The sequence below is a fragment of the Argopecten irradians genome, unplaced genomic scaffold (genome assembly GCF_041381155.1).
Source record: "Argopecten irradians isolate NY unplaced genomic scaffold, Ai_NY scaffold_0252, whole genome shotgun sequence".
Lineage (NCBI taxonomy): Eukaryota > Metazoa > Mollusca > Bivalvia > Pectinida > Pectinidae > Argopecten > Argopecten irradians.
This window is the reverse complement of record NW_027187719.1, coordinates 16029-30148: the sequence shown is the minus strand read 5'-3', so window position 1 is coordinate 30148 and position 14120 is coordinate 16029. Positions and strand designations below refer to the sequence as shown.

General features: G+C 36.6%; 1 protein-coding gene across 1 annotated transcript; it reads right to left on the bottom strand.

The window, feature by feature from the left end:
• Nucleotides 1-4029: 4029 nt before the first annotated feature.
• On the bottom strand, nt 4030-10532 carry LOC138312215 (uncharacterized). Its single transcript, XM_069253214.1, has 3 exons — nt 10376-10532; nt 5661-5702; nt 4030-5282 (listed from the first exon to the last, which is right to left on the bottom strand). Exons 1-3 carry the CDS (start codon nt 10530-10532, stop codon nt 4030-4032), a joined length of 1452 nt encoding a protein of 483 aa, XP_069109315.1.
• Nucleotides 10533-14120: the final 3588 nt, after the last annotated feature.

Sequence of the window (14120 nt, the reverse complement as noted above, 5' to 3'; positions counted from 1 at the left end):
AAAATTTGTACACAAATCAGAAAAAAACCCAGTTCTAATGGAATCAGTTGGTTTTGCTGTGATATGCCAGAAAAGCCCATGGTGGTAAAATGCGTGTGAAATGTTAAAACTCGCTCGCTGTCCGCCATAACACATTGTGGTTGAACATCTTGAATGCCGAACCCTGTCCCTTGCTTGTAGAGTAATGCAACATTTATCTAGAACTGCTCATCATTTTGTCACCTCCTCAGTGGTTATGTAGTTCATTTGTTTAACGTGCGTGACTTTGGCTCGGGTTTGGGTTCAGCGTACATACTGTATCTGCTTAATCGTATTGATCAATGATTTGTAATTTGTCAATATTTTGTGTTATATATATGTTTCATAAGAAATGTAGAACAATACATTTAAGACATATTTTGCTTCTTGATTATGTAAAAGAATTAGCCTTAGTGAATTGTCCCTTTAACCAGTGTAGATACTACAATGTGTTTATAGATATTCCACAGGGTCCACACCGACTCTCTCACACCCCACTCTGCTAAACGCATAGAATATCTGCTCCGAAGGGGAGATAGCTGTATTACAATAACACTCAAAACCTGTTACATACACACATGCTTCCATGCGCTCGTTATATTGTAATGATGTTCAATATATATACATAAATTTACAAAAGGTTTCTGTAGGGTATTTACAATCACAGGAGACAAAAAAACAAAAAAGATACAGGTCATAAGTATTCCTATGAGATTGTGGAACAAATGGTAACAACATTGATGTAGAAATTCGTGACCCTAACCTAAACAGGTGTCCTACCACACTGGTATCTACAGTTTGGCACGTTGACGTAGGAACTCAGTAAATCACGTTTATAACATACACACTTTCTAAAAATTCACATAGAACTTTTTACCCACATCAAGGTTCCAAGAAGATGTTTGCAGTATGTGTGTAACGACCATGCTAACATAACACAGTAAGTTTGTTGGAGCCCAAAGGCTTGTTATAAGCGTGTTTTACTGTAGTAATTTACTGGCTTGTTAATAGGGAGTGAACATCCTCCCTTACATGTCTGTATTGATCAAGTCTACTTATCTCTTACTCAAAACTAAAATGCTCAAAAAGTGAAAAGAATAGATAACTCCTTCAAATATTGTGGTTATCAGTTGATAATACTATTCATTGCCATTCCCCTCTAATGAGCAATTATTGATTATTATTTTTTTTCCGAAGAAGGTGGGCAAACTAGAACACTGACACGTCAGAAAGGGCCCCGCTATGTGTCTGACGTGCTTAAGTGGAAAAGTAGTATTTTGACAACGAATTCTTCCGTGTTAGCTATATGTTGCTAATAAATAATTAATGTCAACATTAATTGGGAAACCGATGATGGTACATTATTATAATTCTTTGGAAAAAGTCTTCCAAGTATTTAACTTGAATCCTGATTCCAAGCTAACATTACATTAAGAGCATACAATTAACTCAAATAAATTTGACCTTGACCTTTGACTTAGTAACCTTGGCCCATGACCTTACCTTTGGACAGTCAACTCCTTGTTTAATTCTGAACAACTTTGCATCATAATGTTATAACAAAATGTTTATCAGTTAAGAGCAACAAAACATTGTGATTTTTTTAAATGTTAAAATCCAAGATGGCCGATTTTTTAATTTAATTTCAGCCTGAAAAATTACCAAGCAGATCTAGGATGGATGGGGAATCATCATGTAAAATATGGGGAAAATACTCCACTCCCTTCCATCATTAATGTGCAAAAGAAAAAAAATGGACAGACGGACGGACGGACGGACGGACGGACAACCTGATTACTATAGGGCACCCGCATCTCGATGCGGGGCCCTAATAATGATAATTTCGAAACTAACTTTACCTATCCAAGAAGAGTAAAACCAATTCAGGTCAAAATGGCTATTGTCTTTATTAAGTAGTGGTCTAATAGACCTTACTATTATTTTATTACTTCGATCAAGACAATACATAGATGCAGCTTTTTTCTGAAGTGTTTCACAGAAGTACAGTTAAGGCCAAAAAAAATTTGTGTGTTTAGACCTAACAGACCCTAATTTTTTACCCCCGACCCTATTTTTTCCCTCCCACTTTTTTACGAAAAAAAATATATTGAAAATTCGGGATTTCGATCAGACTTTGGTTCCGGCCATCATTTTAGAGTGAAAGAGACTAAAAGGAAAAAAAAATCCTCTCCGCCTACCGACCCCATTTTTTTTTTGCCAATGTAACCCTAACCAAACATATTCTTTTTGGCCTAACCATCAACTATTTGCGCTTCTTTTTTACCATGCACAACTGTACAGCTGGTAGTTTTTTGCGATTTCACTGGACATTGCATTGATTGCAGAAGAAATTGAGTCATATATGTATATACCCTTAAAGTAATTTAAATTTCTAATTTGATTTTCTCATTTTTTCTTTTAGTTAAGATCACAATAACTTGTATAAATAACTGTCTAAACGGTATGTTAATAAAAAAAAAACAACAAAAAAACAAATCGAAGTTATGAGAATGAAAAAGGAATTCTATTTATGAAATTTGGTGATATACATCAACAATTCATTTTAAGCACTTGAAAATGACCATGGTAAGTCTTTATATGTTATATAAATCTGATATAGTAAAACTTTAACAACAACCAGCTCAGTGCAGTGGTCACCTCTTTAATATTGGTATGACCGATTTCTTTGAGTCCTGAATGGTCAATTTCAATTCAATCTGACCTACCGATCTTTATATCCCTTGGTTTCACTGTATATCTTCATTTTGCAGTTTTAAGACGAATAACATAAGTTTGCTTCTCTAAACATGTATATAATTCTGCCTTTGTCCGTGGGTGGCTGCTATACAATCTAATATTTATATTCATATGAGCTTTATATATTTAAAATGTACATTAAGTATAGTTATTATCACATTTCTAGAACTAGAAATTTCACTGTAAATTCTTCCCTAGGTGACAAGGTCACCAACAGAAATTAAACTTATATGAAAATAATATGTATACATATAGTGATATTTACAATAAATTATTTTAAGTTTACAAATAAAAAATGTATTTTCATAAAACTTGTTCTCAGAAATTATGATCACAAAGTCATCCATCTGAAATCAAATGGCAGACACAAAGAGACTTGTTACAGTTCAAAATATTCACAAAGATACATAAACATCCACATCCATGTATCGCAGTGAAACCTACAGTCTTCTCGACTCTCAATAAGGACAACAGTTATGAATGTGCAGGGGATGGTAGGCACTTGTTTTGATACATGACTGTGTTTGCTAAATCTGATGCCCTCAAACTTTCCCAGATTTACAGATAATTCTCAAAGAACCTTTAATTACTTCTTTAATTTATTAAAAGCTGTTCAATTCATTTTATAATATGTCTTGATTTTTTATTTTCTTTGCTGGTGTAAAATATTAGGTAAAAAAAAAAAAGAAGAAAAATAAAAATATGCTGTTTTTCTTTCGTCTGCCATTAATTCCTGTACCTGTTAGAAGTACAGGGTAAGTAATCCTTCTACATTTACCGACAGACAAAAAACCTGTAGGATTCTCTAATTTAGTCTTTACATGCAAACATTTATCATTTAAATAGGTTATTTGAATGTCAACAGACTCCTGTACACTATATGGGTACCCACATTTACACAGTAACACAAATAAAACAGTTTGTTCTTTCAGTACAAAATCACATACTTCTTGATACTTTTGCTTTGGCAGATAGGTGATAAATACAGGACAACAGTAGTCAGTATACTTAAGTAATCCTTTACCAAAGGTAGCTATATATATGTAATCATAATTATAGTTAAGATTGGATAAAAATGATAAAACAATATTATGATTTAATTGTTTACAGAACACAGGAGATTGCTATGCAACATTGATATAAGACTTGGAACACTGAAAACTGAACCCATTGCTCGTGAAATATTAATTTCAATCCTAAATATCACATTTCACTTCTAGGAAATTTTATATCGCTAAGTTATAACAATTGTCTTCAGTAGAGTACATCATGTTTTTCAAAGTCGGAGTAGCGGAATTGTGATTGCGGCTGTATAAGTGGTGCGGTGATGTCTTGGCTTTGTCCTTCCACGTCAATGTCCAGGAGAGTAGTCTGATGAGCAATGTGCGGCGGAGTGTGACCAGGAGACAGACTCGAGCGAGTTGAGTAGTAAGGGGTGGTGTCAGAGTTTCCATCCTGCTGCCTGTACATTGCTTCATTCTTATCCACCTGCACAGGTGACGCTTCACTACCCGGCACCTTTATGTTGTTTTGTTGAAGCGGCGGTATTCTTACGAGTGTTGGTCTATGACGAGGCCCCACGTCCAGCGTTGACGGCCTCTCAGGCACTGGCACATCTCCGTTTGTGTTGATTCGACGGCGAGGAGGAATAGGTGGAGGAGCATCAGACTCCTGTTGTCTAGAACTATAGTCACTGCGATGTAAAGAAGATCTATTAGGTGTGCCGCGGGCATCAAAATCGTGAGATGGAATACCAGAACCTGAGGAATTAGAGGGAGAGTGTCTACTTGTATTGACCTTACTTTCTCTGTTGTAATCTGGTCGGAAATCATCTTCAAAAGTCACAGAATGTCTATGGGAGTTTTTAGATGTTCTCGGTGTGTCGTAATTACTACCATCTGAGGTTTGTCTTTGAAGCGTGGCATGGCCCCGATGTTCAGGGTACGGTGAGGGAGATATGACAGTGCTTGTGTCGCTGTCACTATAAAAAGACTGGCGTTTTGGTGTGGAATGTGATGTAATTGTGCTTGTGGTGTGAGTTGAGGGAGTGGTCGAGTTTTGTTCGTTTTGTTCAGTAAACCTTATAGGCACCTCCATGTTAATGCTTGGGCGATGTCTTACGTTGTAGCCATGATATGTATTGTGTGGGTAGCCGGCAGTTGAGGTAAAACGATAAGCTGAGAATTCATCGGGTTCTATGAATGAATCCCGCACAGCTGCCATATAGGCATCACGTCGGTTACCTATGTACGAGTCCCTTTTTCTGCGCACAACACGATTGTCCTCCTTTGAGTTCTGTGGGGCAGGAGGGGCCGACCTGATGTCAAACCCTGCTGCCACGGCAACCAACATGGCTGCCATATTGAGCAACACAGACTCGGTTTTATTTTCAGTTTTTTTCTTGTCTGGAAGTGAAGAACTTTTCCCTGATTCCCCAGACTCGTATGGAATGTTTCTCCCACGGACCTCCTCAAAAAGTTCCACAGGCAAGTCGTTCTCATCACCGTCTAGAACAGTATCACAACAAAATATACAAACATGTCATAAAGTACAGGTCATTGGATTTTATGTTTCCAATGATTTCAAATTCTTTTTATTTTACAGCGATCAAAATTAAAAAAGTCAAAATTAAATCCAACACCATGTCCATGAAATGAGCAAGGCCTTTCTATTGGGCAACTCATTTTGACAAACAAGTCTCTACAATGTCACCACAGTACTTGGTTATTATCCTCATCAGTTATTCTGTATTTGCATATTACAGAGTTATCTGCCCTTGCCGGTAGCTATTGATTGTGACGCCACGTGTAAGTGTTAGTGTAAACTTTTCTGAGAAAAGGATGGGAATTGCGCCCAAATTTGTTTATGTTACAATGGATACCTACCTGCAAGGGTGCTAACTCTGTAATATGCAAAGGCGGAATACCCTGAAAGTTAAACCCAACACCTAATGTCTTCAACATTTTGTTACAACCAATAACTTTCTTGTATTATAATCAAAACTCGACTAGTTTAAGATTCAGGACAGTCAAATTCACAATTCATGGTTCAAATTTGTTATAGTCAGTCCCTGTCAACATAAAATATGCAAATTGAAATGTTTTAAACAAGATGTTTGATTCCAAGCAACAGTTTAGAAATGAAGCAAAAATGTCCCATCAATGCAGGAATGATTAAATTCATAACGTTGTCTCACCCAAAACCTTATTCTTTGAACCTAACTGGATGCTCTTGCCCTTAAGAGGCTACAGATTTGCTCACATTAATGTTGACCAGTTAGCACCTTTTCTGTATGTACCTATTGCTATTTCATATTAATACTGTACGGATAGCTTAACTTGACTTCCAACACCAAAAAAGGGAAAAAATTTAAAAGACGATTCATGCAAAATAGAGAAAATACAGAAAGTTTTTTATTTTATAAGAAAGAAAAAGGCGGTTCTGGGAAGAATCTATTTCTAAAGACAAGATGACCCATGACATCTGACATTTGGAGCAGTAACAGGGCTGTAATTTACAGCAAGCTTAACGCTGACGGATGTGTTAATTTACGAACCTAATATAATGATGATAAACTGTTCTATAGAGGATCTGATAAAACTTAATCAGAAAGTTTGGCATGACATTCCACTGGTAACCCAAAATGTGTTAATCTTGCCGAAACTTATTAGAATAACGGCAGAATACTTAATTTTTAACAAGTTTCGGCAGGATTAGCATATGTGCTTTTTTATTCAGTATTAACCCTTTATATTAAGACTTTTCCTCAGAATTCCAATTCGATTAATAAAATTAAGTATTTCTGCCGTAAAATTAAGTATTTTTCTGTCCGCCGTGGGTCATGACGGCTGACGGCCGAATAACAGAGGGTGTCAGTCACAATTACCCAACTTCGTTACGTGCACGGCTATTTATTGCTACATTGTCGGAGGTTGGGAATCGCCAAACTTTTCCGATGCGACGGTGAAATTAACAGATTCTTCGCGATAGAATTAAGAGTTTCTGCGTTTATATTCAGTGTTTCTGCATTTATATTCAATGTTTCTGCGCTAATATTAACACATTTCGTCGCTTACATCGAGCGGGCGCGCGCGAGCCGTGACGGCCGAGCACACGGCTTACACAGGTAAACTTTACCTTGTGAAACGAGACTTACAGTACGTACAGCCGCCAGCCGATTGTACCTGTAAAATAATTATGTTTACAATTCTCTTTTCCCCTTTAAAAATACATATATCCTCATTATCCTATTCTCCTATCTTTTGTTGTTTTCTTTCCCGCATCTCGTCATTTGAGCTATGCATTTTGCACCTTTTTTCGGAAGAGTTCCGATACGAGCGGTAACAAATGAATAACTGTCTAGGTTATGTGTAAAATATGTGTATATACACGGGGATTAACTATGACAAACAAATTATGTGTTTGATTATGTGCAATTACATGTATGTATATTCTTCTCACAAATTTGAATTGTTGACGATATTAAAATAAGATCGTTTTCCAAAAAATAAATAAATATTTGTTATTTACAGACGTTTTGAAAGATATTTTGCAGATGCCTTTGATTGTAAAAATGCTGATTAAGTGTTATACATAATGATCTGCTTTTCAGGTTTGCTGAATTGATTTGATATACATTAAACGACCGATATCATATTCTGGTAATATTTGATGTACTTTGTGGCACGTAATTCCAGTATTTATTTATTTCTGCGTTCATATTCAATGTTTCTGCGTTTATATTCAATGTTTTTGCGTTTATATTCAATGTTTCTGCGCTAATGTTAACACATTTCGTTGCTTACATCGAGCGGGCGCGCCGAGTCGTGACAGCCGAGCACACGGCTTACACGGGTAAACTTTACCTTGTGAAACGAGACTTACAGTACGTACAGCCGCCAGCCGATTGTACCTGAAAAATAATTATGTTTACAATTCTCTTTTCCCCTTTAAAAATACATATACCCTAATTATCCTATTCTCCTACATGTATATTTTGTTGTTTTCTTTCCCGCGTCTCGTCATTTGAGCTATGCATTTTGCATCTTTTTTCGGAAGAGTTCCGATATGAGCGGTAACAAATGTACACGGGGATTAACTATGACAAACAAATTATGTGTTTGATTATGTGCAATTACATGTATGTATATTCTTCTCACAAATTTGAATTGTTGACGATATTAAAATAAGATCGTTTTCCATAAAATGAATAAATATTTGTTATTTACAGACGTTTTGCTGTTGCCTTTAATTGTAAAATGCTGCTTAAGTGTTATATACATAATGATCTGCTTTTCAGGTTTGCTGAATTGATTTGATATACATTAAACGACTGATATCATATTCTGGTAATTATTTGATGTACTTTGTTGCACGTAATGCCAGTATAGAGGCCAAACTTAACTGGTGAACTAAATACGATAAAATTTAATTCATATTGTCAGAAACAAATTATACATATAATGGTTTCTGATTAAATACATGTTTACAGTTTAAGAAGTATTCGTCAATTATTTATAATACAAGAGTGCCCAGAGGGCCTGTATCGCTCACCTGGATTGTAATGCCTAGGAATGTTCCGAATACAGGTTCATTGTTTTCTTTTCTGAAGGGAAATTTGAATGTTTACCTCTATTATCCCCTATTGGGCCCCTCTCTTTCTGCTCCAGCAGGGGTCAAAGCCAAAAGCCAGAAGTTCTCTTCCCCTTCCCCCAAGGGTATTTGTGTTTAAATTTGGTTACAATCCATGCAGAACTCTAGGACAAGTAGCGATTTAATAGCAAAAAAATCCTCTATAGACTTGAATGGTGATTGCATAAGGAATAGAAAGTTTCTCCCTATTGGGCCCCACCCCATTCAATGCCCCAAATGGGATGTCAGAGCCAGAAATTTAACACGAATACAAGTTCTGTTTCCCTAATCCCTCAAGGAATGTGTTTTGATAGCCAAATTTGGTTTACAATCCACTCTGTCATGAACCTTCTTAGGATTCGCAGAGTAGCAGATTCTTATCTATATGGAATTTACACATAAATTCCCCCTATTATGGGCCCCCAGCCCTGCCAGCACCCGAGGGGCCAGAGCCAAAATTTATGACCAAGTTTCTGTTTCCCCTTCCCCTCAGGGCATGAGATTATCGTGTTGGTCCCAAATTTGTTTACCAATACAATCCATGTAGAACTCTATGATTGAGTAGCGGACCTTAACAGGATTTAGCCTCTCTATTTCCCCTATTGGGGCCCTGCTCCTCCTGCCCCCGGGGAGTCAGAGCCAAAATTTATACAAGTTTTGTTCCCCTTCCCCCAAGGATGTTTGTGGTCAAATTTGGTTACATTCCATTCAAAACTCTATGACTAGTAGCGATTTAAAGAATTTACCTCTATTTCCCTATTGGGCACGCCCCTCCTGCCCCCGTGGGACCAGAGCCAAAATTTACACAATTTCCTTTCCCCTTCCCCAAGGATGTTTGTTGCCAAATTTGGTTACATTCCATTCAGAAACTCTATGACTAGTAGGGATTTAAAAGATTTATCTCTATTTCCCCTATTGGGCCCCACCCCTCTTGCCCTGGGGGATCAGAGCCAAAATTCATACAAGTTCTGTTCCCCTTCCCCCCAGGATGTTTGTGGCTAATTTTGGTTACAAATCCATGCAGAACTCTAGGACAAGTAGCATTTTAAAGGATTTTACCTCTATTTCCCCTATTGGGCCCTGCCCCTCCTGCCCCCGGGGGGTCAGAGCCAAAATTTATACAAGTTCTGTTCCCCCTCCCCAAGGATGTTTGTAGCCAAAATTTGGTTACAATCCATGCAGAACTCTAGGACAAGTAGCGATTTATAGGATTTACCTCTATTTCCCCTATTGGCCCCGCCCCTCCTGCCCCCAGGGGGGTAAGAGCCAAAATTTATACAAGTTCTGTTCCCCTCCCCCAAGGATGCTTGTGGCCAAATTTTTGGTTACAATCATGCAGAACTCTATGACTAGTAGCGATTTAAAGGAAATGTTGACGGACGGACGGGCCAGGTGAGCTAAAAATTATAAATAGTATACATGTGTCAATTTTCAGTTGTTTTTATTCATGCTAAAAGATATATAATTCGTAATATATAAATGCGTATTTTCGAGTGTTCATGGGTCTTTTTGTGATATTTGGGTAGCCATGAAAAGGCTTTTTTTTATAAAGGATTGGCTGATTAATAAGATCAAGCCTCATGTGTCTGATGGCCCGGTCAATGCTGTTGGTGGAAAGCAACTTCCGCCGACGGTTTAGGTGTGTACCATCTTTAGCTCGGATTGAGGTTGTCTTCAACAAGTCTCCGTCGTGTTGCCAAATGATGTCAGGGTGTTTGTTTCTTCATCATTCTGTTGATAAGTGATGCGGTCTTGTTGAATTTGCGATCGTGTCTTGGAAAAAGCTTGCCGAACATCACCACTTCTACACCCTGGGCGATAAACAGTTGATGGATTTCTTGAAGAAGTCCAATTGTACGGGCCGTTGACTGGTCAGCAATGTCATTTTCGCCTATCTGTACAAAGACGGAGTGATAGATGGAAAAATCTTCGGCTAGTACGATGTCTCTCAGCTGTCGAAGCTACAAACCACCTCGTCCGAAGGCATGGAATGACCAATTGGGTAGTGGTATTTCTTCTTTTCTCCATCGGGCGATGAGGCGTCTGATAAAGCTGTGACCGAGGATGCAGGTCTTCTTGGTGTCGCTGGTCAGGTATCGGTAGGTTGCTTCTTGAAAGGTATTCATGTTGTATGATACTATAAGGATTGTGTGAGGGAGTATTTATAGCCTTGGCCACTGATATTTTTTGTCGGAATGACAAAGACTATAAAATCAAACAAGATTCCGGCAATTAAGAAGTTTAATTGGTCATTAAAAAGATCACTCTTTTCTCACAATTGTTTTTTTTTTATTTGATATTACATAATTACATGTTTGACTTAAATAAACAATGGTGATATACTGTCTTTGCTAATTAGTCAGTGTTTATGGTAAAGGTTTTTACTACTACCCCTAATTACGAGGCCATGCCCAGGCTTATGTTATTACAACGAAGCGAACTTAGCTTGGTCATGTATGATTTCTTTTGTGTCGTCAAAGAGAGGTACTCTGGATACGACCATAAGGAGAGTAGTGTAGGGAGCTGTATTCATCGATTGGTTAAATGATAAAACGTGTATATTTCTTCATATTCCAGTTTACACATAATGGTAGTGAGGTTTCAACAAATTTTTTTAAAATTTATTATTTCTTTGTCGATTAACTTATTGAATCTGAAACTTAACGACATACATTAATTTTTTATACGTTTCTGATTCAGTATGCATTTTTTATACTCGTGACGTCGTTACACCTAAAAATATCTTTAAAAGGTTTTTTTCCTAATATTACTATCACTGGACAATATTAAAAACGTCTTTAAAAGCAACTGGTTAGCTGGGGATATTTGTTAGATCTATGTACAACTCGTTATAGGAAATGACATCGGGATATACCGGTGTCTGTATTAATCATCATATCTTATTTCTGAAAAAAGAGACACAAAAGTGAAAATAATATTGGTTTGAATAAATATCCTGATGAACCGTCATGGCACGAATCGAATAAAGCACTAATAAGAAGGTCACATAATAACAGAATTTTCATACAATTTTCAGTTTAAGAGCACACCTTTCGAAAACCCAGTTACTGGGAGTTATCATAGCTGGCATGTTATTTATTACACCATAAAATACACATTAACATGGAATATTGTGTCAACACAAACCGACCAACATGCTAGCAATTTTTTTTCAAGGCAAAAATTACAATCATTCTATTAATTTAGTGCGTGACATAAACGATAACACAACGTCACTATTTATAACGTAAAAATATCATATGAACAGGTAATCACTGTGCTATACATTGTTAAAAATTATTCATACTCAAATGTTATCAACGAAAGATAGAGACTCGATTGTCAGTGAAGTTCGGGAAGGACCCTTTTTTAACCCAGTACACTTTAATGGGGGTTTACAAAGAATGAAACTTTACAAAAAAACCACAACTTATTGCAGTCACTGTATGTTCTTCTCTCTCTGTCAGGTGAATTATATTACCTGTACATTTACTTATATGTTGTCGCCATGGATACACCTCTCAGGTGTACTGTGTACCGCAAACGTGTATCCGACTAATTAACTCCACAGATAATTCTGGTGCCGTGGATGCAATGCTATTTGCCCTATTGGGAAATCCTGACACCATACGGGTAGGAGCTAGCTAGCGGTACCCTGCGGGGTTACGAAGGGGATGCGTATGCATTTTGGGGAGCTCGAAGTGTGGAAAAATGTCGACGATCTGTTTGTTACACTTTTTCAATGCGATTGTTATGTGTATGATTTTTAACACCAGAAACACAGTCATTTTACAGCTACCTAATAATTTAATGAGACCATTATATATAGTTTAGTCTATCCCGGAGTATTATTATGTCTAATTTCTGTGAGCACTTTTTCATTTATTATGTTTGGTCGCTTATAATAAGATGATAATCTGATTACTAAGGATTTTTGTCTAAAATACATCCTTGATGATACAAGGACGTATGTGAGGTGAAATAAGTCACGCTGGGAAATTTTTGGGCAAGTACGACGTAGGAGCTTTTGCGTTTGTGTACTGACCGTTTGACATTTGGGCGACGACTGATGTTTTCCGTTGATATGTTAATTTCCGCCGGCGCATTTTGATGTAGCTGTGTGGGTGCGAGGGTTACCGTCTTACTTTCTGAAGCGTCATTTCATGAGTTGTCGTATTTTTAAAGAGTCAATTAATTTAAGACATATCTTCTAAATCTTCCGTCCTTAAAGCAAGTGCATATGAAATAACTTTAAACATTGTGAAATTTTATTAACTTTACATTTATAAACTTGTTCGTGGACTCGATTTTAACGTTCGTTAAGAGCGTTATTATGGTGTTTAGTATCGGTAAAAGGGTAAAGAGACAGTTCTCACTTATAAATCCTTGATGATATTTTTGACGATGTCATGGGATACATTTATGGGGGTGGTTTCAATTTACCAAGTATTTACTTTGAATTGTTGGCATATTATAGATACATTCACTTGACTATTATATATATATAATCATTGACACACACACGCCATATTGCAAGTCAGCAATTTTAGGAGATTCAATGTAACAGTACGATCCGGGTACTCGGTATAATCTGTACACAATTTACATTTTTTTAATTATGATAAAATGGTGCGTTTCCAACGATAACTATTAGGCCTAAATCATTCGTTCAAAAAGTGTTAATAAAATACGGAAACACGATTACATATATTATATATATTGATTTATAAGCATTTATAATTCCATTGATTATTTAAAGGATTTGTGCAGTCAAAAATGATCGCTTTCCATTTTTATGCTGGAAATGGCTTTTTTTAGACACGTGTAGAAACCTCTCCGTGCCGCGCGCGACCGGAATAACCTGTAAACCGCCGTCGATATCGAGGTCAAATTTTCTGACCGCCCGATTATGCATATTTTCTAGCCCTAAACCGTGTGACGTCACAATAGTCCGTGGCATCTTTTGCATACATGTGTACTTTAACTGATGTGCTATCACTTACATCGACGGTCACAGGAAAAGCCGATCAAAGATTTTTTTTTATGATTACTTTTGAGTGAAGTTAATCGTACAATAACTTTGTCTCGAATATAAATAACTAAAAGAGTGAAATTCGATGTTTCAAATACTCTAATTTTGCTCTAATAGCAGGTATCTTCGTGTAATTATGAAAGAAAATCCACACAGAAATAAAAGTTTCCGATTTTTTTGTCGAGGAGTTCAGCAACGAATACGCTTTAATTAAATAATAACATTTTCCTGTATATCTGTATCTTTGATACATTGTGAATTGCAAAGATATGACTGTAGAATGAAATTTTACGTAACAATTGAATAAATTCTTGATTAAAGCATCAAGGATATGATGTTGACATACGTACTTACACCGATGATTTATCATTACAAACATTGTGTTGTGTTTGCTAAAATAAATCGATATACATTTATTACAATACCGTAAAATTCATCAATGTGGTAGAAAGAATTTACTTTCGATATTATAAAAGATCTAAATATTGAGATATTAAGTGTAGAAAACATTCTATTTTTTCAGACCGTATACTAAATCGCTTTCAATTTTTAATCGATTCATTGTAGATACACCGACATTATAGATATATAATTAGCCATGCCTTTTGGTTTGATGGTTATGTTAATACCTTGACCAGGATGTTATTTACCTGTAAACAACGCCATTCAGTGTTCAACTGAA

What these genes read in the sequence shown, in the direction of transcription:
- LOC138312215 (XM_069253214.1), bottom strand. Translation starts at nt 10,532, where the DNA reads ATGAATACCTTTCAAGAAGCAACCTACCGATACCTGACCAGCGACACC. An exon ending in CCATGCCTTCGGACGAGGTG is followed by an intron (nt 5,703 to 10,375) that starts GTTTGTAGCTTC and finishes TTTAACTTTCAG; the next exon opens with GGTATTCCGCCTTTGCATAT. An exon ending in CAGAGTTAGCACCCTTGCAG is followed by an intron (nt 5,283 to 5,660) that starts GTAGGTATCCAT and finishes ATACTGTTCTAG; the next exon opens with ACGGTGATGAGAACGACTTG.